Source organism: Lipophrys pholis, assembly GCF_963383615.2.
Source record: "Lipophrys pholis genome assembly, chromosome: 16".
Classification (NCBI taxonomy): domain Eukaryota; kingdom Metazoa; phylum Chordata; class Actinopteri; order Blenniiformes; family Blenniidae; genus Lipophrys; species Lipophrys pholis.
Window position 1 is genome coordinate 5992788 of NC_137634.1, and position 25404 is coordinate 6018191.

Here is a 25404-nt window from a genome sequence, read left to right on the forward strand (position 1 = left end):
TCATTCAGCCAGATAGCATTTAGGGGAAGAAAAATATGTAGTCATCAAGTTTTCAATCGGAAATCTTAATCAATTTGTTGAGTTTTTCTTCAATTAAAAATAGTTAAAAATAGCTTGAGTGAATAAGGAGGGAACTTGAAGTTCCAGACAAATGTCATATCCTAAAAACAATCAAAGCCATAAAGGGGATTGCAGGAAGGAAGCTGGTCGACATGTTTGTCCTTGTTACAGGACAACAGCGTCGTCACTTCTCAAAGCCCCATTTGTGTGTTTTCCTCAAACAAGGACGGAATTTAAAAAACAAACAAACACAGAAAACCTGAAGTTCAAAGTCCAGTCAAAAGTCACGATGTGGAGAATCAGATAGAGGGACGGGGATTATTGGAAGTCGATGCTCTGTCACAGCGAGGGCTCCCTCTCAAGGTCGCCTTCATGACCTGGCTGATGGACAGATACTTCATCTTTGCCAACCAGCAGCTAACAAGCAAACAAAAGTGTTTAAAAAGGGAAACACAACGCTGCAGCCGAGGGGTCACGGTTAAGGCGCATTAGCTGGCGGCTTTGGGACCCCTCAATATCTGGCAAGCCGTTTAGATACAGATGCCAGACATGAGTGCATGAAGGAGGAGCACAATGACAGGACCAGACCGGCAGGAGGGAGGGAGGAACAGGGAAGAAGACACAAAGAAAGGGCATCTGAGGATTGAGGAGTAGGGAGGAAACGGCAGCGGTGGGGAGCAGGAGTCCCCACTCACATAGAGAACAAGATGTCTCGTTTGATTCAATGCTTAAGATTCTACTTGTTCATTCATTAGGAAGAGATGAAACTAAGCATCAGTACATGCAAAAAAAAAATTTGTCTGACAAACTGACTTATTCCTCTGAGGGAAAGGCATAAAAGGAAGCACCTGTTCCTGGAAGATCGAGTTCAATCAGTGAAAAATAAGTGAATCATAAAGGGAGAGAATGGCAGATAGCATGACTAAACATGTGAGGAGTGGAGGAGTTTCAGAGATGAGGCGGAGAAATCCCTCGACTGCCTCGCCAGGTAATTAAGGAACCGTAATAGAAACAGTAATCAAAGCAGCTGCCTTGGGTGCGGAGAAAACCCTGATTGTTGAGGGGCTCTGAAACCAGTCCGAACGCTGCTTAACCACCATGTAAACCTACGTTACGCGCCAAACAAATCACACATGGTGTGGTCTCAGCAGGACAGATGGGGAGAAGAATGAGATGGGTTGAGTCCTCCTCATTTGCAATGCATAAATTAACAGACACTTCACAGGTACATGCTGCTGCAAACATACAGAGGAACACTTCAGCCAGCCCCTGTCAGGACTGACAAAGCCGTGCAGTTTTCTCATTGAATTAGCATAACAGCATACCGGATCCACGTCTGTCATCCTTCAAGAGAACAAAGTGGGTCTAGACTGGACGTTAGGTGAGTATAACAGCATGCACATAGACCGGTCTAGTTCGGATCCTCTGCTGGAGGGAAGTCTCCTCTATAAGCAGCTGCCTGGAGCCGGCGGTCCTTATAGAGACTAAACGTGCTCGGCTTTTAAACGAACAGGCACATGCACCGGGGACGCTGAGGAAGCTACATCAAGACAATCACCACTCAGCAACCTGACAGAAACTCACTTCATTGCATGGACTACACAAAATAAAATTAAAGGAGCAATAGTAAAGTCATTAATGTTTCGGTAAGTAAGCATTGCTTCACATCTCCAGCATGAATGTCCACAGATTCCCCTGCCGGCTTATCACCAACAGTCCCAACTTCACAACCAACAACACAGACAAAGAATTCACTGGAAGATAAAAGACGGAGACACTCAGACTCCTGGGAAAAGAATTTAAAAAATAAAAAAAACTGAAGAAATAACGCTCCGAGTCGCCCACATCAAATAGCGGCGGCAGCTGACATCATGCAGTCGTTACCGTATGTGCAGTTACAACACAGTCTGAGGACCAGAAGCACCTCCATGTCCCTCTTCTCCTCTCCTGACAACTGCCTCCGCTCTCAGGCAGAGAGAGAGAGAGAGGAGGGAGGGAGCGAGAGAGAGAGCGAGCGAGAGAGCGAGAGAGAGAAAGAGAGAGAGACTCACACATGCAGCAGTTGCCTCCCGAAGACCACCACTGCATACACAAGTAGAAGGGGAAGGATGGACTCTGAAGGCAGAAAGCCAGCCTACACCACTGTACACACACACACACACACACACACACACACACACACACACACACACACACACACACACACACACACACACACACACACACACACACACACACACACACACACACACACACACACACACACACACACACACACACACACACACACACACACTTACCCTCCATCGAAATAGTCGTGGTACAATCTTTAGAGTCTTTAGGACCTTTTACTTTGACGTTCTGAAAGAAAACAAAATGAGGCAGAATGCTCAATTTAATTAATTGTACACACACAGACACCGACACACGCACACACACACACACACACACACTTTCCTCAACTTGCTTGGCTGAGGCTGACTGAACTAATGAAGAAGTATAGGAGCACTGCAGCAGACCGAGACAGCCAGAGGAGGCTGGACAAAGCAAGTGTCACAGCTTCTGCTCACCTTTGCTGAATGACAGTGAAACAAAAACTATCCAAGGTTTTTACTCCAAACGTGGGACACATAACAGAAAGTATTGTGAAGAATTATGTTTTTGTGTCTCTCCTCCGGCCATCACATCGTCTGAATGTCTATTTGGATTCAAGGGATATTACAGTGAGCAACGGGTAACCACCAAACATCCTCCTGTGTCAATATTACGTCCATGTCAGATTGTAAATGACATCCTGGTCACGTCTGCCACACAGCTGGAGCTCAATAACATCTAAAACACCTTCCAATAAGTCGCATTTCTGTTGAGCACCACTTCATCATCATCATTTATGAACACCAAGTATGTCCTATTCTCATTTTTCCATTTACTGATATGATTTAAAAAAAAAAAAAAAAAGCCAGCTCAGTTAAGAACTGAGTTCCTTAATACAAAACCACATTTTCCTGTCCATAAGAGGATGTTTCCACTTTTCTGGCTTCTCTCCTACAAGTGTTTTTCTCTTCACTCCGCTGAGGATGTATGTGATAGTTAAGGACAACCAGAGATCAATGAGCAGCTGATTTCTTGACTAATCGATTTGTTGCCAGGTTTGACGACAACAACAGAAGAAAGCAATGAGCTTTCTTTTAAAATTACGTCTCACGGAAGATTAATTTACCTCGGAAATCTTCTGAAATTGGATGTTGGCTTGGCTGCATTTCTCCGCCGTCTCCAGCGCCACCTTGTAGTTGTCCACAAAGGCCTTGTAGACGCCCAGCTGGCTGGCCTGGAGGTGAAACGGACAGAGGGGGAGACATTATGCAAACACAGTCAGAGAAACGGCGAGACGATGTAACTGTGACCCAAAAAGTACAACATGTTGATTTATTTCATTGTAGAAAAAAACTAAAACATCCATTAAGGAGCCATTTCAGACATTTAAACACAGTTGTTTTCAATCGGACACCCAAAACGCAATGAAAGGTTTTGTGTTTTCACTTGAAAACGTTGCCTGACGAGCGCACCGAGACTGCTGAAGTAGTGGATTACATTTACCATTCAAATCAGGAGCAGGGTAGAGAGCAGCCAGGGATTAGCGCAGACTTAAGTGTGCTGCAGGAGTTGTAAAGAGGCAATAAATATACGGTTTAAGATGCAGTTACTTGCAAATATATGCTGCGATGCCTCGAGCCCTGAACTGTTTGCTCTGTTTTGCTTCCCGGCTGCTGAATGAGGTGAAGAAAAGCTTGCCCTGCAGCGAACATCTGCTTCAGACCAAGGGAAGAGGACACGGTCTCTCCTGTGTCTTACGACGACAGGCTCCAGGCCGAAGCAAGAAAAGGTTACAAATAGACAAAGATCAACTCCTTCTGCACTCTTGACCGTCTTGACCACACTTCTGATGATTTTGAGCCATTCAGGAGCTTTCGGTTTGCTCTCTCGGCTCCACACTGGACTCAAGTTTGTGATTTGAGGAGCTGCAATTACTTTATGAGTAATACAACACAGGCGCTACTTTAGCAGCAACTTAAGACCAGCTGGGAGCGCTCGGAATGTTGGCTTCGGACTAAAATCTCAACTTAAAACAGCTGAGATCATTTCTATATTGTTATCTATTTGGTAAGCTTGCTGCTACTGCAGTGGACATTGACCCGTCTCCCACTGATCATTTGATCTTGCACATTTCTGTTTTCTTTCACTTCTATTATAAAATCTTGTTGCACCGTTTTTCTTGCCTATATTCTCTATTTTCTTGTTTATATTCTATGTTGGGGTTATATGTTTTGTCTATAACCTCTAGTTATGTGATAAATGTCTATTTTTTTTCTATTTCTATGCGTATGGAGAATTTACAATAAAAACTCACTTTGACTAAAGCAACACAGTAACAAGCACAAGGAGATTTTCATGAATAGATCAGAATAAACTGTAAAGATCAGCTCAGATTATTAAAAAAGACGGTCTCAAGATACTTCAAATATATAATTATGTTTTCATAAAAGAAAATTTAGCATGAGAAAACACTGAAATCCACACCTATGGGGCATTTTGAGTCCCCTCGAAGCTCAAAAGGGTTTTGTGTGAGGAAATCCCACACATTCTCAGCAATAACAAGCAAACTATCACACAGTGATAATGTGTGAGAATCTCAGATGTGAGGACAGAGTACTAACCACCTGACCACCGTGCAGATTTAACCAAGGTTTTGACGCCAAACTCAATTCTGCCACCTCACAGAACAGCTACAACTCAAGACTTTCACACCTTCGAGCAACAAAACAACACAAAGCATGTCAGTGTAACAAAACAAAACAGAGCGGAGCCAGTATCACTTACCTGCAATTATCGCTTCCATACTCCTGCACGCCGCACAATTTAATTAAAATTCATATAGAGCTCTGACAAATTAATTAATTTCTATTCTCATCAGAGTTTCACCTCAAGTGGAGGGTTGCAAACACACTGATCACTTTCCCATAAGGCCCCTTCACTGGTGTCTCTGCCTCTCCTCTCCTCTTTCATTAACTTCTCTGCAGCGCTGTATGTGCATTGTAACACAAGCTGCAGCGCAGCAGTGCATGAATATGCATCCTGCGACAGCTACGCCTGAAAGCCTCAGAGCTGAAAAGCTGGCTGCGTCCTATTAAAGTGTTGAGATTGGATTCAGCTGAACAGAGTGAATGAGGAGGACTCGTTACTTTTGTCCTTAAACTGCCTCGTCCTCCTGTTTTCATTTTCTTCCTCTTCCCCTCGGTGTGAAGTGGAGAGTTGGGCTCTCGAGAGGTGAAATGAGGCAATCATCCGGCCTCGTAGGGCTTTCAAAACGACCCGAAAGGAACTTCTTGGGGTTTCGAAGTAACAAAGGATGATGGGGTGAAGTGAGACAAATAGTAATTTTGTGATGTCAGCTTTTCCTGATTCCGACTAAAAACATGAAACCACACACTGACTCAAAAAGACATGAGGTCAGCCTGTTTATCATCTCACTGCTTCGCCTTGTCAAACCAAAACCAGCGATCACTAACATTTCCATAAACAGATCCAGAAGAAGGTCAGAAGTGGGCAGAGTGAGGTTGAGAGATTTCACCGCTTCCTCACCGTGTTGGTCTGGACACGGTGTGACCGGTCGACTTCTGAGTGACGCTTCAAACACAAGTGCCCGCAATTCAAACGACAAGGTTAAAGAAACAACGGCTTCAGAGTGGAAGTGGGGAGAAAAAGAAGCAAAGGGAACAAAACAAAAGAGGAGACCGAGTGCAGACATGATGGTTGCTGACATGTTGAGACAGTCGAAGGCTCCAGTCAAAACAGTGTTTCTAACCATTTATTTTTAGTTATCCAATCTCTGCTTTGAATTATGCTTCTCATCCTCCAGATGCTCATGATAAGAAAATACACTTCAGCAAGGATGAGATGGGATTTTCAAGGAGTCAATAGATTTCAACTGCCTTTGTTTGAATACACAATTAGTGTAGATCTTCGGTGAATACGTTTTAAACAAGTCTTAAAAAAAAGACGCTCTTATCTCATGATGAAATATCCTTAAATTACAAATGATTCATAGGAAAAATAGGTGGGATTACATAATGTATTCTAACTTTTACCAACTAATGTGAATATGTATAAATAAATGTGCATATTTATGCACATATATATGAAATAAAAGTTCACGTCTCATAAAAAAACGATGCTTTTAAAACGGCAGGTTTGGATATACTCTCCATAGTGAGCAGCCAGCGTTTAGTCATATTCTACACTAGGCTGTGGAGATACACTGTTCTTACTTCCGCAGTCAGACTTCAGTCAGTGGAACATGTCGACTTCGGACGACAACCAAACCTGAGATTTCTCTAAAATGGTGCAACCACCAACTAATGTCCCAGTGTCACTACGGGGTCATTGAGACAAATGTTTTCATAGATGATGGAAACATCTCCAAAGCCAAGATGACTTATCCTGCGTCGGATATAAATGTCTGCTCCAGACTTTCACTCTGTACCCTCTCGGGAGAGTCCCTTCGGTATTTCAGTCTGACCTAAAGTGCTGATCTGACTGAGTCACCGCCAGCATTGCTGAAAAATTGTTATGAGGAGGGAGTAGTCCTCTCACCCACAGTGACATAATGCATGGATTACGGTTAAAAATAGCATCAAAAGACAGAGGCATGTCTTGGAAAAGTTGTTTTTATGAGCCCAGAAGCCCTCCTGGAACCATCCCCGCACGAGGTTGACACCCTTCCCACTCTCTGCCTGCAGGGTCTTTAACAATCTGCTCGGACAAATGTTCCTCTGGCTGCCACAGGCTGCAGCTGAGCTCCTCCTTTCATTGACGAGGTGACAAAAATGGCTGTGGCTGTCGCTCAGCCCGTCTGCCCATTTTCTGCCGCTCTGTTGCTACAGCGGCCTCCGCGCTCCCGAACGAGGAGCGGCAGGGAGTCAACCGCTCAATTACGAAGCCATCTGTACTCTCACACTGCCGCTCTGACTAAATGTTGTGCTGCCACATGACGCGCTCGTGTACGCGGCACAGATGGGAGCTGATGACTACACTAATAGATGTCACTTTGGTAATCGTGAGCGCCGGTGTCCACAGAGAAGAGGAAGAGGGCTGGGTGAGAGGAAGTACTTAAACCACTGACATTACATGTATATATATATATATATATATATATATATATATATATATATATACACAGGCTCATGAGCTCTCTGAGCACCGCCAGTCAACCTTTAAGAACACATTTCCGAGTATCTGTCTCCGAAACGTTTCACCAGTTTACACAACCTTCCTCTTATGACTTTTCGGAGGAGTTAAACAATGATAAATAAATTGATCCAGGTAAGTTTGTGTGACTATAGCATACAGTGGTGTAGTGGTTAGAATATACTGCTGGTTTGATGTTTTTTTGGGGGGGAAACATTCTAGTTTTGCAAACTCCTATAGATCATTCACCATGTCCACTGAAACATTAAAGGACCGACCTTACAAATTTAAGATTATTTTCCTTATGGCCACTTGGCGGCAGTATTGCGATCTCTTCTGAGCCACTTCCTCCAGGGAAGAAGTCAATGAGGTAGGAAGTAAAGGAAATACAAACTAATGGCTGAAATAGAAAATACTCAACTTACAAAAATAAAAGAGAAGGTAATGTGGACGATACTACCGGTTGACAAGTTTAATCCATAAGACCGATTCTGAAAACCAAAAGTGAAGGATGATAAGGACGTAAGAGAGCTTTCCAGCATGATGTTTCCCCCCTTTGACTCTTGAGATATCATAACAGTATAAATAGAAATTAAAACCAGACACACATTCTAGAGAAGAATTTCTTCTAAGTGTATTAGAGACAATTAATACAAATTACTAAATTGGAAACTATATATTTAAACTCAACAGATACTTAAGATATAAAGCAGCTACACGACAACGTTATATTGTTGTTGCGTTTTAGTTTTGCAAAATTGCAAAATTTTGCATTTACACGGCAACATTTTCTCATTCTGTTTACATGGAACGGCACAAATGGTGACAACAATGTAACTTTCCTCTAAGGCCACTAGTGGGTGCTGTTGGTTGTTTTTGTAATGAAACCACATGCATGATCACAGAGAACGAGAAGCTATAAACATCAACAATGGCGAGTACACGGACATTGGTATGGACAGACGACAAAGTTGGACTGTTATTCCATGTGACTCTCAGCTATAAACCTACCAACTCCCAGGAGAAGATGGACTGGGAGTCGTGACACTCTGGACACTCTGTTGTTGTGCAGAAGAACTATTTACTACAGCCGTGGTGCGCATGTGCAGAGCGGGTCACGGGACTGTTATCAAATAGTTGTGTCCCCCCCCCCCCCGTTTCCATGGAGACAGAGTCGGCGCTTTAACAAAAAAGTTCCACCTTTGGGAGCCTTTTACAAAAGAAATGCGTTTTGGGTGGCTTCAAGTACGGAGATTCAAAACACTATGAAAGTTTTCAGTTTTCGCTTGCAGGAGGCTCCAATCCGCCACAAAACCACCAAGCAAATTGCATAAATTTCTGAGAAAACGATTGTTTTTTTAACAAACTCCTTAAGAGTAGCAGACACAACACAACACCGAGACCTGAGCTGAGATATCAGTGGTGCTGCCATAGCTCAATGTAATTAGGCTGCATGTAGCCCGTGAACTAAAATGTGTTTGACAACCCTGATCTAAATGGTCGAGCAAGTCTGTGATCTTTCTTGGTTTTGGATCCCAACAGCGATTAACAGTAACATTCATTAATGTGGAAAACATCAGGACATCTGGCATTTAGCCAACAATGACAAGTTGGAGAGAAATGAAGCATGCGGGGTGTGACAGTTGGGAGGATAGTCTCATTTTCCCATAATAAAAATGATAAAAATAGAACTAACTATAAATAACTAACCAGAAACCTTCACAGTGAGACTCTTTCTCGCAGCAATATGATGCTTTTATAATGTTTGTGTCAAACCTGGTTAAAAACAGCCGCTGAGTCACACTTCTCCACCAACTCGTGTGCTGACGCAAGTTTTATATTTGTTAATATTATAACATAAGAAATAAATAGAAACGTTGCTTCCAAACGTCATGAACTGACGTAGCTCTGCATCTTTCATCTGCTGCAGTTTGAAAGACATCTGAGATTTTAAAATCAACACTGAATAACAGGCGAGAGGAACCAGAAATATTTTATCGCTCCTGCCACTTCTGTTTTTCAGACCTGAAATAGACGCCAAAGTCATGGCTGAGCTGGCACAGCACTTAATTCTTTCTTTCCCCTCCAGTCAAAACAACAATGAGCTCATGACTTGGGAAAGTGTGTGGGTGCATTTCTCATAACAAAACATCTGATTAGCCAGAATGAACTTTTACACAACGTACTTTACAACTTGTAAAGAGGCACAGTGAACGGTGCCATTGCTTCTTTGGGCCACTTATGGGGACTGACTTGCTCATGGACACTTCAGCAGGTGGACAGGAGTGAACCAGATCCTTGAAATAAAAGGATTGCCTGTCGCCTGATGCCTTTCTAGATCTTGCTCAGCACATGGACACCACCTTGTAAATCTCATTCCCATCTGGAGTCACTTTTCACACATGAACTCCAATTTCCTCCGACGCAGTGGGAAGTTTTTATTTCTGTTCTGTTTCTGTTGCATCAGCGAAGCAAGAGCATGCCGTGTACAGTCCATTGCACACAACAACGATGCCTGCTCGAGTTATAAAGTGGAAATCTAATGATGTTCCACACACTCGGAGGTCAGGTTCCTTTCTCATTGTACACACAGATGTGTAACAGTGTTGTAAGTTGTTTCTGAGACTATCAGGCGAAGTACCGTAATCCAGGTGGCAGAGTAACAGACCAGAGCCTGCAACATTGCTGGGAATCCACTCGGGGTGCAGACACAGGAGGGCGCACACACACCCACACCCACACCCACACCCACACCCACACCCACACCCACACCCACACCCACCCCCCCACACCCCCCACACACACACACACACACACACACACACACACACACACACACACACACACACACACACACACACACACACACACACACACACACACACACACACACACACACACACACACACACACACACAGTGTAATTTAGTCGAGTGATTCAGTCGGTGCGAACAGTGAGAAGCCTGGCGCTTCGTTCAAATGCACCCAGCAAAAACGACTGAAAGGTGGAGGAGGGAGGGGGGAGGAAGTGGGGTTCACGTCACACTCACCAGCTTCTGGAACAAATGGCCGACAGTGACCTTCTCGTCCCACTGCTGGATGTTGGGTAAGAGGTCGTCGTAGAACTCCTTGTGGATCTCGAAGATGTCCTGGATTTTGTAGAAGATGGTCTCGATCTGCTGGATGGTGAGGACGGGCTGGGAGGTGGTGGCCGTGGCTTTCAGGGGACGCATGGGCTGGGTTGGGCGGGAGACAACGGAGAGGTGGGTGAGGTCAACACACAGAATGAAGGGTCTGTCTGGTGTCCTGGCTGAAGGGAAGTCTGTTTACAAATCATGTTTTAGTTCCCCCACCAACTTTGAAATATAGAAATAAAGTTCACTCTCCCTCCATAACTGCAACATTTATGGGCCAATCAGAAATCAGGCTTTGGAGAAAAAAAGGAAAAAAAAAAACTGCCTCCATGTGTCACACCGTGTCGACTCTATCATTTTGGCCTTGCTGCTCTGCAGCGACTTTCTCCGTCACTGCGATGCTTGTGACCAGGCAGCTTACACGCCAACGCAGTTAATCATAGAGATGTGTGGAGTTGTCACAGCGGGTGATGGACGAGGGAAGGGAGACATTTGATTACAGCGAAAACATGGAGGCTTTCACGTCAGCTCTCCGGGGCTAATGATGAGTCAGTCCGACGATGATTGCAGGCAAACTTTTTTCTCTCTCTCTCTTCCATATGTGTCTATCTCTCTCCCACTCTTAATGTGTGTGTGTGTGTGTGTGTGTGTGTGTGTGTGTGTGTGTGTGTGTGTACACAGAAACACACAGTCTTCATCTCCTGCTTTAAATAATGTGTTGCACAGCGAAATTAAACTGCAAAAAATGTTGCCCCGGTCACTTTCCATCCTCCTCACGTATTTATCTTTCCACAATGCTGGCGATATCACAGGATGTAATTATGGAAGCAACATAAATACACATTTGTATTACCCACTACAAACCGCCCTCTGCCTTGTTTTTACAAACAGACCAACTCCATCACTGGATTTATTTATTTTTTTTATACGTGCAGCAGAAAGTGTGAGTTTTTGCACGCGTACATATTTCAAATGAACCTCAGACTTGTATCATCTCAATAAAAAAGGAGAGATGATCTTTCTTATTTCTCATAATCTGCAATAGTCAGCAAAGCTGTTGCTAATGTTCCAGCAACCAGAGCAATGTTCCCGGAATGAAATGATGGAATCGTTCTCCAGTCGGCGTCTGCCAGCGGTATATATCAGAGGAGCTACCAGCAGATAACACGTTTTATACCAGGGATTGATCACTGCTGCTGCGCAGGGTTTGCTGAGGCAGTGAGGCGTTTGAAACCTACACCACTCGCACATCGCTTGGAGATCTTTTAAAATCCTTCACCAGGTTCAAAGGCATCGACAGCCTCTCGCTTCAAGACCTGTGAGAGCGCCTCAGATCTTGGCACGATGGCAGCACGCGCTCCGATAGCATCGAGGACTGCAGGGCCTGAAAGTTAAAGGTTTTAATAAGGCCGAATTCAACTGTCACTCCCAGACGGGGTTTTAATCATCTCAAGCTAATGTGGAGTAATGTGGGAGCTCTGATTTGAATCTTAAGTGCGAAACCCGCAGTGTTGTTCTTAGACGTTTCATGTCACTGTTCAGTTTTTCAAAAACTATTAGGAAAAATACAAAATGGAAATTTTATGTGTCTTTTGTTTCACCTTTATTAAGTGACTGTTTCAAAGACAGGCTCGCCCACGGGTCCTTTAGAGGACATTTCAATACAATGAAAAAGTTCATTTTTCTGATGCAATTAACATTGAAACTGTCAACTGTTGATATTTTTGACATTTATTACTCATAAACTAAAGGTTTTTGTATTATCGTTTTAGCTTATAAGTCATGAAAATGGAAAATAAATGATCTAGCAAATACTAAAATGTCTAAATAAGAAACATGTTTGAAACTACTGACTTTATATTATATGGCAAAATAACTTGTAGAGATAGAGTTTGACATGTTTTAGATAAACCAGAATGCTAAACAAATCCTTAAGGTTTACTATATTTTATTAAATATCGGTGGGTTAAACCAATCAACAGCATTGTCAGATAAATGGATATGGAATGAATAGATATCTGTCGAATGAAAATAAGAAGAAATTCGGGGTGTAAAACTTAATTTTTCTCAACTATTTCTACGACAACAAGCTTGAGCATCATGTTGGAGGTTTTAGTGTGACTGGACGTGACAGCGTGAACTCTGAACCACACGCTGTATGGCTGAGGGTGGCAGGATATTACGTAGTGATTTTAAATGAGGAAGCATGTTAGGTTTGTGTTTCAGGAAACGGCAGAGCCTGTGGCCTGCTTTCAGCGTGACCACCAACTGCAGTGTTAAAGTTCACGTCGGCCTGCTGTAGCGAGCTGCAGCAGCCCGTCCGAGTTCCTTTAGTGTTCCGTAGTTTGGTGTGTAGTCGTGGCGTCTCACCAGCAGCAGGGCCTCCAGTTGGTTAATGTAGATCTCCTCGCTGGCCAGGAAGCCGGACAGCACCAGCTTCTTCATCTCCAGGCCTTTCTCCATGTCTCCCTGCGGGATATAAAACAGACCTGGCTGTAGTCATGTCCAGTATTTCTCACGCACAGTTTTTCACAATGGATATACCGTACATATCCAGGGCTCATTTGAAACTGGCGCCACTGCAGTACAACTCCAGCTCGTTTCCAGCACGATGCCACGGCAGTTACCACATTAACACACACACACACACACACACAGTGAAGGAACGCAGCCGTGTACTGGCGCATCAGAAAACATCTGAGTTCCTCTCTGGAAAGTCTCATTCCTCCTGCTTCCATGAAGTAGGTTAAATCCTCACGCCACTATGAGGGAAGTTCCTAATGGAATGAAATTCACGCCATGAGAGTGGCGGCATAAAAAAATCTAATGAAAGCAAAACGTGACAGAATTCGACTTTTTATGTATAATATAGGTATAATGTTCAGAAATCACACTGGTTACAAGGAATTCAAAACTGGCATTCAATACCAAACATGATTTAAGGAACGATTTAGATTGTGTAGGATGTAGGTAAAAACTGAATTAAAGAGAACATTTAAACAATATACTGAATTGGAAATACTACTAATTCAACATATCAAATGCCTCTGATTGAGGCTTCTATGGAGTTTCAGTTCCACAATTTCTAGAAATACCCGTTCGTGAATTAAGACACATCAATCCGTCATTATTTAAAGGACTCTGCTTTTCTATATGCTCTTCTCAAACACAGTTGTTTATGTGTCACCCAAAAAAATCGGTTACCTTATTGGTTTGCAAATATCTCCCTGGCTCTTTTTTTATTGAAATCAACAACTTTACTGGTACTTTGTTGATACAACTCCTTGAAATGCATTGCCGAGTTGATTTTGACTCCTGGAATATCTTACTCTCATCGCTCTCTACATCTGATATGTGGTCCATGTTGTGATGTGAATAATATGCAGACGCATGTGACATGCAAATGTTGAGGACTTTGAGTCACACCATTTTCATTTTCTAGTAGGTTAATACTAAGTATTGTTCCATTTGGTTTCCATGTATATTTTCCAGGATGTCGATCCTATGGATATTGTTTATTTTGTGACATCAAGCAGTAACAGGTCTCTTAGTAAAGGAGATGTGCTTTAACAGAGGCAGAAACATGTAATGTCCATCATCCTTTCAATAAAATACCGGTTCATACGATTTTACTTTTCTGTACCACGCTTTGCTTAGATGGGCTGTGTTGACTTAACGAGCATGGGTGTTTGTTTTCCTGCATTTCTCTCAATTTTGAACATGCTCTGAGCAAATCATCCAAATATCCTGGATGAATTATCCATCAATCAAGTGGCTGACTGTGGGTGAAGGGTGTGTGCGTGTGTGTGTGTGTGTGTGTGTGTGTGTGTGTGTGTGTGTGTGTGTGTGTGTGTGTGTGTGTGTGTGTGTGTGTGTGTGTGTGTGTGTGTGTGTGTGTGTGTGTGTGTGTGTGTGTGCTCACTGAACAGGACACGGGTCCAACACAGGACAAACAGAGAGACACACAATCCCTCACAATCACACCTACAGGCAATCTAGAGACACCAATTATCCTCAAATGCATGTTTTTGGACTGAGGGACGACGCCTGAGTACCCAGAGACCACCCACAAGGAAAACATCCAAACTTTACAAGAACAAAAACCTCTCAGGCCTGTGAGACAGGAGTGTCAACCCCAACGACACTGTCGCCTGGTTATATCATAGGAGGATTTTACAATCATGAGTGCTCGTTATAAAAAGTCAGTAAGAGATGCACTCAACAAAACAGGGTGTGATTACATTCGTTTGCACAGATCTGATGTGTTGGTGTCTATATGCTCCGGGCAACATGGCTTGCATTACACTGTGAACGATCAGTGTGCGTATACTGTACTGTAAATAGGAGAGGAAAACAATCCTCATACAAATATTGCTCCTGCTCCACCGCTCGAGAGGCAGCTTGTCCTCAGAAAGCAGCTGTACAACTGTTCAGCGAGTTCGACCCCTCCCTACAGAATGACACACGTGTCGGCAGACTAACAGCTGGAGAAAGTAACGAGCCTCGACTTCAAGAGGGGCCAAAGAACAGCTCCGAGGGCAGAGGAAAGGATTAATTATTAACACAGCCAGGTCCTTATAATGATATCGGCACACCAGCAGAGCCCGATAAGAGAAGGAAGGAGCCATGACCTCATGGTTTTAACCCGATCACGTCTGGCATCCGCCTCCCGCCAACCGATGCCATCCCTCGCGGATCAGGGTTCGGTGTTTACAGCGATTGTACTACACACACCAGGTGAATAAAAATTCAGCACATGGGGTTAGTTCACAGAGGACTAAGAGTGAGACAACTGTATATTTGTGGATCATGATGTTCAAAAAGAACAAAATAAAAGAGATTATTTCCGTCTGTCCCTCCTCATCTCTGAATCTCCAACTCTCTACAGTTCAGCCCTAAATTGAGTCGTGATGTGAAAGTTTGTGTACAAAGGAAAATGATTGTGGTGCAAATAATCTTACTGTGTTTTACTGCATCAGGTGATTTACCAAAATGATCATACCATAAAGTATTGTGCCATCCTGTAAAATACTGCACTGCATAACATGTTACTGAATTGCCATATTAAATTGTACTGTATCTGATGGTGAAATAGGACATGCTGTAAATGCTCATATTGTGTTGTAACTCCTTTTTAGTGCGAGTACCTTGAAGGCACAAAATGCCACAGTCACTATTTAACCTCAAATGCATGTTTGGAGGAAACCAGAGAAAACCCATACACGCACAGGAAGGACATGCAAACCCGACACAGAAAAGACCAAAACTGAACCACTAATAGTCTCGCTGTGAGGCCGAAAGAGCTGTATATTATTGTAAACATTAGATTGTACTGTGTTGTAATATGTTGTCTCTCGTTTGTAAGTTTTTACATAAAACAGAGAGAAATAAACTACTGGAAGAAATATCTTCATCTTAAAATGTCTCTCAAGTTTCATTTTCACGAGTCAAAGTTAATTTAAGTACTTAAACTGCACAGGGCTGAGATGAAGCCTCCCTCTGGTATTTCCTAAAAAGAAAAAAAAAGAAAAAAGAAAAAATCGGGTTCAAAACAGAAGCCGAAAGTGAATCCACGCTCTTTTGAAACCGAAAAGTCTTTAATATGCGAGCTTTGCTGCCTCCCCATTTATCCTGAACACCTCCTGACAAGTTTGGGTGTGTGTAATAAAACTAAAAGATCTAATAGGTGTTTCTCTGTTTGAGATGCGACTCCAGGAACATCCACTGAACGACAAAGTGTTAAAGATGTGCTCGGCCCTTTCACTCACAAATATGTCACGACCAGACGGAAAGGAAAGAAAAAAAAAAAAAAGAAGAATATTTTCCCACAGCTGTACAAAGAGCTACTGTGTGGTGAGATGAGGAAGCCATGAGTGCTGGGAGGATTATTTTCCACAGCAACCTGCTCCTCAGAGTCTGAGGGTCCACGCAGAGAGAGGCTGCATCCTCTCTGCTCTCGCTCCCCGGGATAACAGAGCCGATGCCACGAGTGACCGAGAACAGCGGCGAGGCGGCCCTGCATCGTGTCAAATCATCTAATGGGAGGAGAGCACACACACACACACACACACACACACACACACACACACACACACACACACACACACACACACACACACACACACACACACACACACACACACACACACACACACACACACACACACACACACACACACACACACACACACACACACACACACACACACACACACACACACACACACACACGCGCGCAGACATACACACACCGCTGCAAGTCAGCACAGGAGTGTGAAAAAAAAAAAATAGAGGGGTGAGGAAAGACGTGTGCTAGAAAGTAGCTGCCTCATCAAACAAACACACACACTTTTGTAGCAAAGAAGCACATTGTGGCGCCACATCGTGCCAAAACTCAAGTTTTGTATTGCTGCCGATGGCAAAACCCAGTGTTGGAAAAACTGTGTGTGTGTGTGTGTGTGTGTGTGTGTGTGTGTGTGTGTGTGTGTGTGTGTGTGTGTGTGTGTGTGTGTGTGTGTGTGTGTGTGTGTGTGTGTGTGTGTTCCCTGCATCCAGCTGCCCGGCCCCCTGCCTCACCTTGAACTGTCTAAGTGTCGGACTGATGGGCTCCAGCTCCCCATCTCCGTATTCAAACACCTCCTCCTCGTCCTCCAGCACCCTGTCCAAGTAGCACAGCACCTCCTCCTCTTCCTCCTCCATGGTCCTGTCTGTCTCTCTCCTCTCTTTCACCTCCTGCTCTCCCCTTCCGGCCTCCAGAGCCCCTTCTTTCAGGGCCTGCCTGGACACATTAGTGTTTTCCCCTCAGAGCAAAGTCGTCTGGACGCAGATAGAGAGGTAAAGAGGGAGAAGGGAGAGAGAGAGAGAGAGAGAGAGAGAGAGGGAGCGAGAGAGAGAGAGAGAGCGCGAGGGAGAGGACCCCGCCTACGCAACCCCACCCCCTTCCTCTGCCGGGCTTCCTGGTGTTTTGTGTGCGCGAGCCGCTGCTCCACCTCGGTCGATGAGGCCTGCCCTCTTCTCGCTCACATCCGCCCCTCCCCTCACAACACATGCTACTCATCCAGCCACTTCCTGGACGGCTACAACAGGCCGTTTCTTTCTGTGTGTGTCAGAGAGAGAGAGCGAGAGGGAGAGAGAGAGTGAGAGAGCGAGAGAGCGAGAGAGCAAGAGAGCAAGAGAGCGAGAGCCTGCTTAACTCTTTTTTTTTTGTATTACTTCTTTCTTTGGTTCCCTCCAGTCAAAAGTCACTTCCTCAGCTTGCAAACATGCCGTTTTCCTCTTTGTGTCATCAGTGCAACGCAACACAGCCAATTCCTCTCCTCCTGCTCCCCTCTGGCCATTGTGTCTTTATTGATCTGCGAGCCCTGGATGTTGAGCTGGGACCGGCTAATGTGCTGCTAGTGCGGCTGATTCTGATTACAGGTCACATAGCTCAGTGGGCATGGAGTTTCAAAGCTACTGTGGGAAATAATGCAAAAAAAAAAATTTAACTAACTAAAAAACAAATGCACAGCTGCACAATCAATAATCCTGCAAACTAGAACAAAATAAAGCACAAAAAAACTCTGATCATTCTCCTTAGGAGTTTGGATTTATGAATGACCAGAAAGTGCCACCCGCCCACTGCCCATCCCACTTTCTAGTGAACAATATGTAGGTCAAACTAATTTTACAAGCCAAGGTCTTGTAGGAGTGTCGGGAAGATAAAACAGCAGTACATTGAGGCTTGTGGCTTGTATTTCTAGGTCAGCACCATTACAAAGCCACTAATATGAGTAGATGGGGGGGTTTAAAAGTAAATGATTCCAGAACCACTAAAAAAGGGAGGGGAAAAACAGAAAAACAGAAACTATGCTTTGAAAATCCATCTGAAAATCAGCTTTTAAAGGTCCCATATTATGCAAAATTAATTTTATAACGGTTTTCTAACAATAACATGTGTCGCCATAGTCTGTGCATGAGGCCCCAGAAGTGAAGAAAGTCTGTCAGCTCCCTCACTCGCTTGCTCCACTTTTAGCAAATGTGTGCCCATACAGGAAAATCAAAGCTCTTCCCTTCATGACATCATTTGGGGAAATAACCTCTCCCTCTCGTAATGGATACTCACTTTGACCCTCCCACAGATAGATGAACTCAATAAATTATGAGAGGGGGTCTTTTTTTTTTTTCTTTCAAACTCACAAACACGAGGATAACAGACACAGCTCATTAGCATTTAAAGGTACAGACACAGAAACGGCCTGTTCTCAGGAGAGCTCACAAGAGGGACTTTTATACCGGCTGAAATTCAGGACCAAGGCTGAGTTTGGGGCAATACACTTGGAATTCAATGTTGTTGGACCTGACATCGATGTGAAATTGTAAAGAAAAAGTATAACGTGGGACCTTTAACTTATTATTCAGCTTTTGTGCATGCAAATGCTTACGGAGAGCATCTTGGCGTGGAGGTGTCAGTGGATGAAACGCTTGTGCCAGCTCAGCGGAAAAAAGAGCCGACTTTACGAGAGGGTGAGGAGAGCAGCGGTCCACGAGGCAGACGGGAATCCTCCACAAAGACTCTTTCACAGCGTCTCTGACTCAGTGTGTCAGGACAGAGACGCTCACTATACAGTCGTGTGTGGAAATGTGGGCAGACTGGGTCAAGTTTTCAAGCAGAAAGAAGTTAATTTAACCCTTTTCACCAAAGCGATGGAACGAAATTCAGTTAAATGTTGACTTGTTGCTTTTTTGTTTGATTTTTTTAAGCGATTGCAGCTTCTTTTTTTTTTCTTCGAAACAATAAGAAAGTAACTGCTGCTTGCAGGAAAGTTTTTATTGATTCCTGAGGCGTATCGCCCAATGATAGCCAGGGTCTCACTGTGTAAAGTTTGAATGTACTTTGCTCTCCAAAGACTCTGGGTTCCACCACAGTCCACAGACATACTTGTTATATCACAACAACAGTAATAAAGTGAAGTCATGGAGCACTTATCAAAACCAGGATAACAAAGTGAGTTATAACAACAAATGTTATGTAACCAGAGAGTATAATGCAGGGAAATGTGAGTGGCTCTCTTTTTTTCTTGTTAGAAGTCTACATCACTTGGAAGAGCAGTGGAAAGTACTTTATGGTGAATAATTGCCAGTTGGTGGTCACAATAGAAGTAATACGTATGATAATATGTTTATAAGTTTTTATGATACTGGATTGTTAACAAATGACATATCTGACAGCAGAAAAGATAACACCTATATAGAGTAGAGAGCATCAGCACTAAAAACCTATATTATCTAGTTGTACTTTTTGGCTGATACAGTAAGTACTAGAGGTTTCCTGATAGTAAGAGGATTGAAATGTGTCCAATGAATTCAAACCATCTTAACCATAAACAAACACTTCACACAATACATTAAAAAACGATTTTTTTTTTGCGATTAAAATGTCCTAGAAATCATATTTCAAATTATAATTACACTTCCCCTGAGCCTTTTGATCTTGTATTTTTAACCTTCGTATCATAAATTGATATTTAAGACTTTTAATTTGAGATTTAAATCATCTTTAAAATGTTCAGATCCCTTCATTACTAATTACTTTTAAAGTATTACTAGGATGAAATTATAGTGGGGTTTTTTCCCCTCAGGTCAAATTTTCTTTCCCTCATTTGGCCACTAGATGGAGACACATTCTCATCAATAAACACTGCCCCCAGCTCAGACTCAATAATTCATAAATTACCTGGATTACAGGAACATCAGCAATAGTGTGCTTACAATAATCAGATTTTTTATAACAGAGATAAAGAAAACAACCAATTCAAGAGAGACGAGCCACATTTGAATAGGAAATAGAGTGAGTGATGTGCAAAAATATAAAGAATGTCAAAGAAATATTTTTTCTCTCCGGATGAATAACAAAGAAAAGACTCCCAGTTTGGAGCTCTAGTCAGACATTCACGACCTCTCTGGTCACTTTAACTGCTGAAACAGTGATGGTGAAGGTCTGCCAGCCTCCGTCTCTCTTTCACCGAGCAAATTCAAGTGAACACACCCCCTGCTGAGGCTCCCCACGGTGCTGAAGCACCCACTGCACACCCACACCACAGTCCTCCAGCTAACCTCCATAACGCCGATATGAAGGGGGTGCAGGGATGAGGAATGTGCGATTGGATGCTGACACACGCAGACAAACAGACTCAGCAGTCTGAGAGCTTTCGCATCAGATCATCTACATCCTGGGCAAACAAGTGAAGCTCCACATATAAGAGCAGTTGAAACACAAACAGCACAATGTGCCACGCTCTGTAATCATAGTGGACAGGAGATCCAAAGACAGATCACAACAAAAAATTAAGAAATAATCAATTCTTAAAGAGGGTGAATGCACCCGCCAACATACCCCCTTTACATCCAAACTGGCAGATTTGATGCTGGTGGCAACAAAACCCATCTGGGTCAGTGGTCATTTCCTGCTGCTGTGAACGCACCACCTGCAGTGTGCTGCAGGGGCTCCAGCTATTGTGGCTAATCGTTAACAATTACAGGGGGTCTACATCCGGCGGGCTCACTTCAGCACCAGACAAACTGGCGGTCCGGTAAAGACACATGATACTGGAGGAAAATCAGTTCAAGTGAAGCTGACAAGCAGGAAAAAAAAACAAAAAACAAGCTCAGAGTAGATCTGCTTTCACTGGAATATATTAAGGCACGAGACAAATTCAGGGGTTGCTGCAACAGCAGGAAATCTCTGGAGGTCTAAGAAAGGCCTCTTCAAAAACATTTTAAGCAAGGGCAAAACATATTTTTTTATTTTACACTGAAACACACATATGGGGAGACTATTTGTAATTAACAAAACTATAATGGAAGCTTTAATGCAAATCCATAGTGCTAACAATTTTATGTCAACTTCATTAACATTTAATGAATAGAACCAAAAAAATCTGTTTTTCATTTGGTAATTTCTTTAAAAAAAAATGCTTGTGAGGTGCAATGTAGTTGTCGCTCTGTGGGGGGAGGCCCATCCTCTCACACAACACACATATTCCTGATCCAACAGAGCCTCTCAAATGTGTCACTGTTTGATTTGTTATCATTGTTCCTCGCAATTTCAACATTTGGTTAATTTAACCTCCTCTGATGTCCGCTATCGCAGGGATCGCCTCTGGCTGAAATCCTAATGCCTGCATATATCTGGCCCATAACATTGTAAAGAGTTACGTAGTAAAAAACTACTGTGAAGGTCATAAAAGTTTCATCGTCACTCTTGTCGAGCCAAATTGTGAGCGAGCTCATCCACAACAAGAATTCGTGAATGTTATGTGGGCTAATTTGATTATTTGACGCCGTGGTGTGCATGTCCAGTCGCAGCGTTTTCAAAAAGTTTAAGTTTTCCTTAGGTTTGACCACCGCTGGTCATGTAAACACACACCCAAATCACAAAGAACGTTTTGCGTTTTCACTTGAAAACATTGTCATGTAAGCGGGGCCTAATCAACATGCACGATTTGGATATTTATCACCTTTAAACAAACGTAATATAGGGATTTGGAGTCATTTTGATCGATACCCGTTTCAAGTGTGCATTAAAAGACCATAATCCTCGCTGTGAAACTAAAAATTCATTGCTCTTTGGAAATGGCTCGTGATGCCAAAGTATATAAACAGAGGCCGACATGACCTGGGGGCCACCAGTTGCCCCCGTTTGGTGCTAAAGGTAATAAAGAAGACATTAAGAGAATTACTTCTGATTGAAATTTGAATTTTTTTCAGGAGGGACCTTCCAGAAAGTTGAATTACTTTTATACAGCATATTCAGCATCCAAGGTTTGAAAAGCATGAATTCAACACCTCCCAAAACATCTCTAGACCTCTGGGGATTATTTTCACCTGAAGGACAGGAATCATTCCTCCAGCATGTGATCACAAACACTCATTTCACATTTCTCCCATCTGTCACATTATCGCACCGTCGAGTAAGTTTGTACAGGTTGAAGCAACGCCGGCTGCTTTCTAAACTGTAGCGTCCCCGGTCCGTTGTGCTCTTACCCCAGGAGGCAGCCCATCCGGTGGAGTGGGGGAGACGGTCTCTCCGTCAGGCCCTTGGGGCGCGCACAGCTGGGGCGACATGGTGGGCGATTCATCTATATAGGGCAGCGTCTCCGAGCCGTCCTGAGACTTGCCGTCTTCTGCGCCGTCCCCCTCGTAGCCATCTGTGTTATAGTTGAAGTCTGGAGGACAGGGAGGGGCGGGGAGGAAGACGGTGAGGGAGGAAGAGAGAAGAGAGAGAGGCGGATTAGCATTTGACTGCAATAACCGAGGCGGTTCTTTATGAATGAATCTGCCATATCCTCCGTGCAATAAGTGCATGATGAGAAACAACTGCAACCAAATGAGAGAAATGCTCAGGCTTCATCTTTTTAACCGACAGCATTTGGTGCTACAGATACAACAATAGGGGAAATATCACAATAATCCCAGCCTTTAGTAGCTGCTGTGACGCTCAGTGGCGTCAAAAGCTGAGAAAAGAAAAGCCACCATGAACGAGTGCAGCACAGCTGAACCAAAAACACAATATAGGAATTCTTTGTGCCCAGAATGTGAACATCCGAATGCTTTAAAGCGGCAAGAGTTTAAGAAATGTTCCTATTTTAAGTTTCACTCTGTGTCTGTGAGTGTTTCATTTTTTTGAGCTCAGTGTCGGCACCGAGGTCGAGTTTCATGTCCTGTGACAACGCTGGCGCTCAGGCCTGAGCAGCAGTGACAGATCCAGTGGAAGGGAACAGCGCTGACTCGGAGATGACCCGCGCCCTTGCATTTACAGCAGAATAACAAAGAGCCGGGGGAGATAAGAAAGCCCAGTGTCAAATAAAAACAATATTACTTAAAAAAATATATATATATATAAATATATTTTATGTAGGTTGCCTGGACAATCACTGATAGCGATAACCCAGTAGAGAAATATATCATATTACAATCATTTATTGAATCCTTCCTTGGTAGACAGAGATGAAAACAAGTATTAATTTAAAAGGGGGGGGGGGGGGGGGGGGGGGGGCATTCTTTAAAGTAATTGAAGAGAAGAGCAAAGATCAACAAAACGTGATAAAGGGGACAGAGTCGGAGGGACTTCATAAACCTGATCGTTCTGAGACAACAGTCCCTCGTGGTCTGTTATGTAAGTAAACAGACAAATGCAACATAGATCATGGGTGTCAAACATAAGGCCTGTGGCCCAAAGCGGCCTGCAAGAGGCTCCAATCCGGTGCACCAAACCACCAAATTATAAATATCTCAAAGAAAATGTTGATTTTTAAACAAGTAATGGAGACAACACAACACTGAGACCCAGACGAGCATCAGCCTCAAAGCCGTGATGTCAGGGGAAGTATTTTGTTTAGACATTTCACTATATTTTGCACCAGGTTTCATTAAAATTGGCTTTATTTTGAGATTATACTCATTTTCTGTAGTAATTGTTTGTTTGGTTTGCCGTCTGCTCGACAACACAACAACGACAAACTGTGAAGTTTGAATTTTTAAGGTTATTATGGCACGATTTTTACCGGCCCATTCATCTCAAGAGAAAATTGGGCTGTATGTGGCCCCTGAAATAAAATGTGTTTGACAGACTCGATATAGATCAATGGTTCCCAAACCTTTTTGTTTCTGAAACTCAGACTGCGTTTATGAAAGGCTGCAAACCCTTTCGCCCATTTCTGGTTTGCCAAAACATTACGGTCGAACCCAACACTGGTGGTTCCACTCACTTTCAATAACATACAAAAAGCAGGAACCTCAAAAGTTTAGAAATCATCTTGAAGTTATAATTTTGACAATCACAGAGCAGGAAAAAAACTTCCTGTACATTCGGCCCATTCATGCTTTTATCAAACTAAATACGACACAGGGATAGAATGTTTTTTTAAGATAAAATTGTCTTTAAAATCTTGCCGCTCGAAACTATAAAAGGGTCCATTATGTATTTCCAAAAGTAGTTGGACATTGTAGAGAAGTTTGTTTTATGGAAATTCATGCAAAATGGATTGCACGTATGATAGTTACAAAAATAAAAGTCACATTTGAATGAGGCGAACAGAAGCTCCAGTATGAACTGGCAGTGAAGCACCTCGATCCCTTTCAACTTTATATGTAATTCTGTACACTATAAGTCTACATTTTCAATGTAAAATCTAATGTATCTGCCTGATGTGATTGGGTTCCTTCCTTTAATGAATTTGCAATAGAAGAAGTGCACCACTAAAGAGCAAGAAGCAGAACCAAGTGCTTGAAGAGACGAGCTGTGTAGTTCCGTGGGAGACGTGTGGGTGTGCCCGTCTGCCCACACTGAGATCAATCGCCCCCTTAAAAGTTCTCCTCTCCGATTCCACCATAAAACAACACAGGAGAAAGTGTTGGACTAACGAGGCTCGAATGAGAGGGGGACAGTGAAAGCAGGGGTCGGTTCTCGCATGGGACCGCCACACACCACTGAGTCCATGCTGCTGGGTGCCGACAACCTCCGCCACTGTAACGCCGACCTGTCAGTCAAAACACAGCCTCCATCTGCTCGCCGCATGTAAGTGCATGTGTGCGGAGCGTGGAGAGTAGCAGTCGCCATATGGTTTATTTTGTAGCTGAGGGGCAAAAAAAAAAGAAGAAGAAAAAAAAAAGCTGACAAATGGCTTGGGTCTGACTTAGTGGAGCACGGAGAGAAAACACTGATTATTCTGATGTGATGTGGGAAAACACAAGCGAAGAAACACGAGGCAATAAAGTGGAGACGGATGGGGTTGAAATGATTGTCCGGCTCCAACTGTGCTGCGATCACACCGCAGAGAAAAGATCTGCTCCTCCAATAAGGGATGCGTGAGAGTGTTTGTCTCTCTCCTCTGTCTCACCCCATCTGCTCTCCCTCTGATTCCTCGGAGCACCTCCTGGCCTCCTGTCAGGCTATTTGTCCATAATCCTCTGAGGGGAGGGAACG

The 25404-nt window shown here is 43.4% G+C and overlaps 1 protein-coding gene across 1 annotated transcript in view; it reads right to left on the reverse strand.

The window, feature by feature from the left end:
• abr (ABR activator of RhoGEF and GTPase) overlaps positions 1-25404 on the reverse strand; it is a 143560-nt gene that overhangs the window by 67555 nt on the left and 50601 nt on the right. The window contains 5 exon segments of the mRNA XM_080483912.1: positions 2361-2421; positions 3281-3388; positions 10356-10541; positions 12810-12908; positions 22464-22645. Coding sequence (XP_080340038.1) covers positions 2361-2421; positions 3281-3388; positions 10356-10541; positions 12810-12908; positions 22464-22645 — 636 coding nt within the window.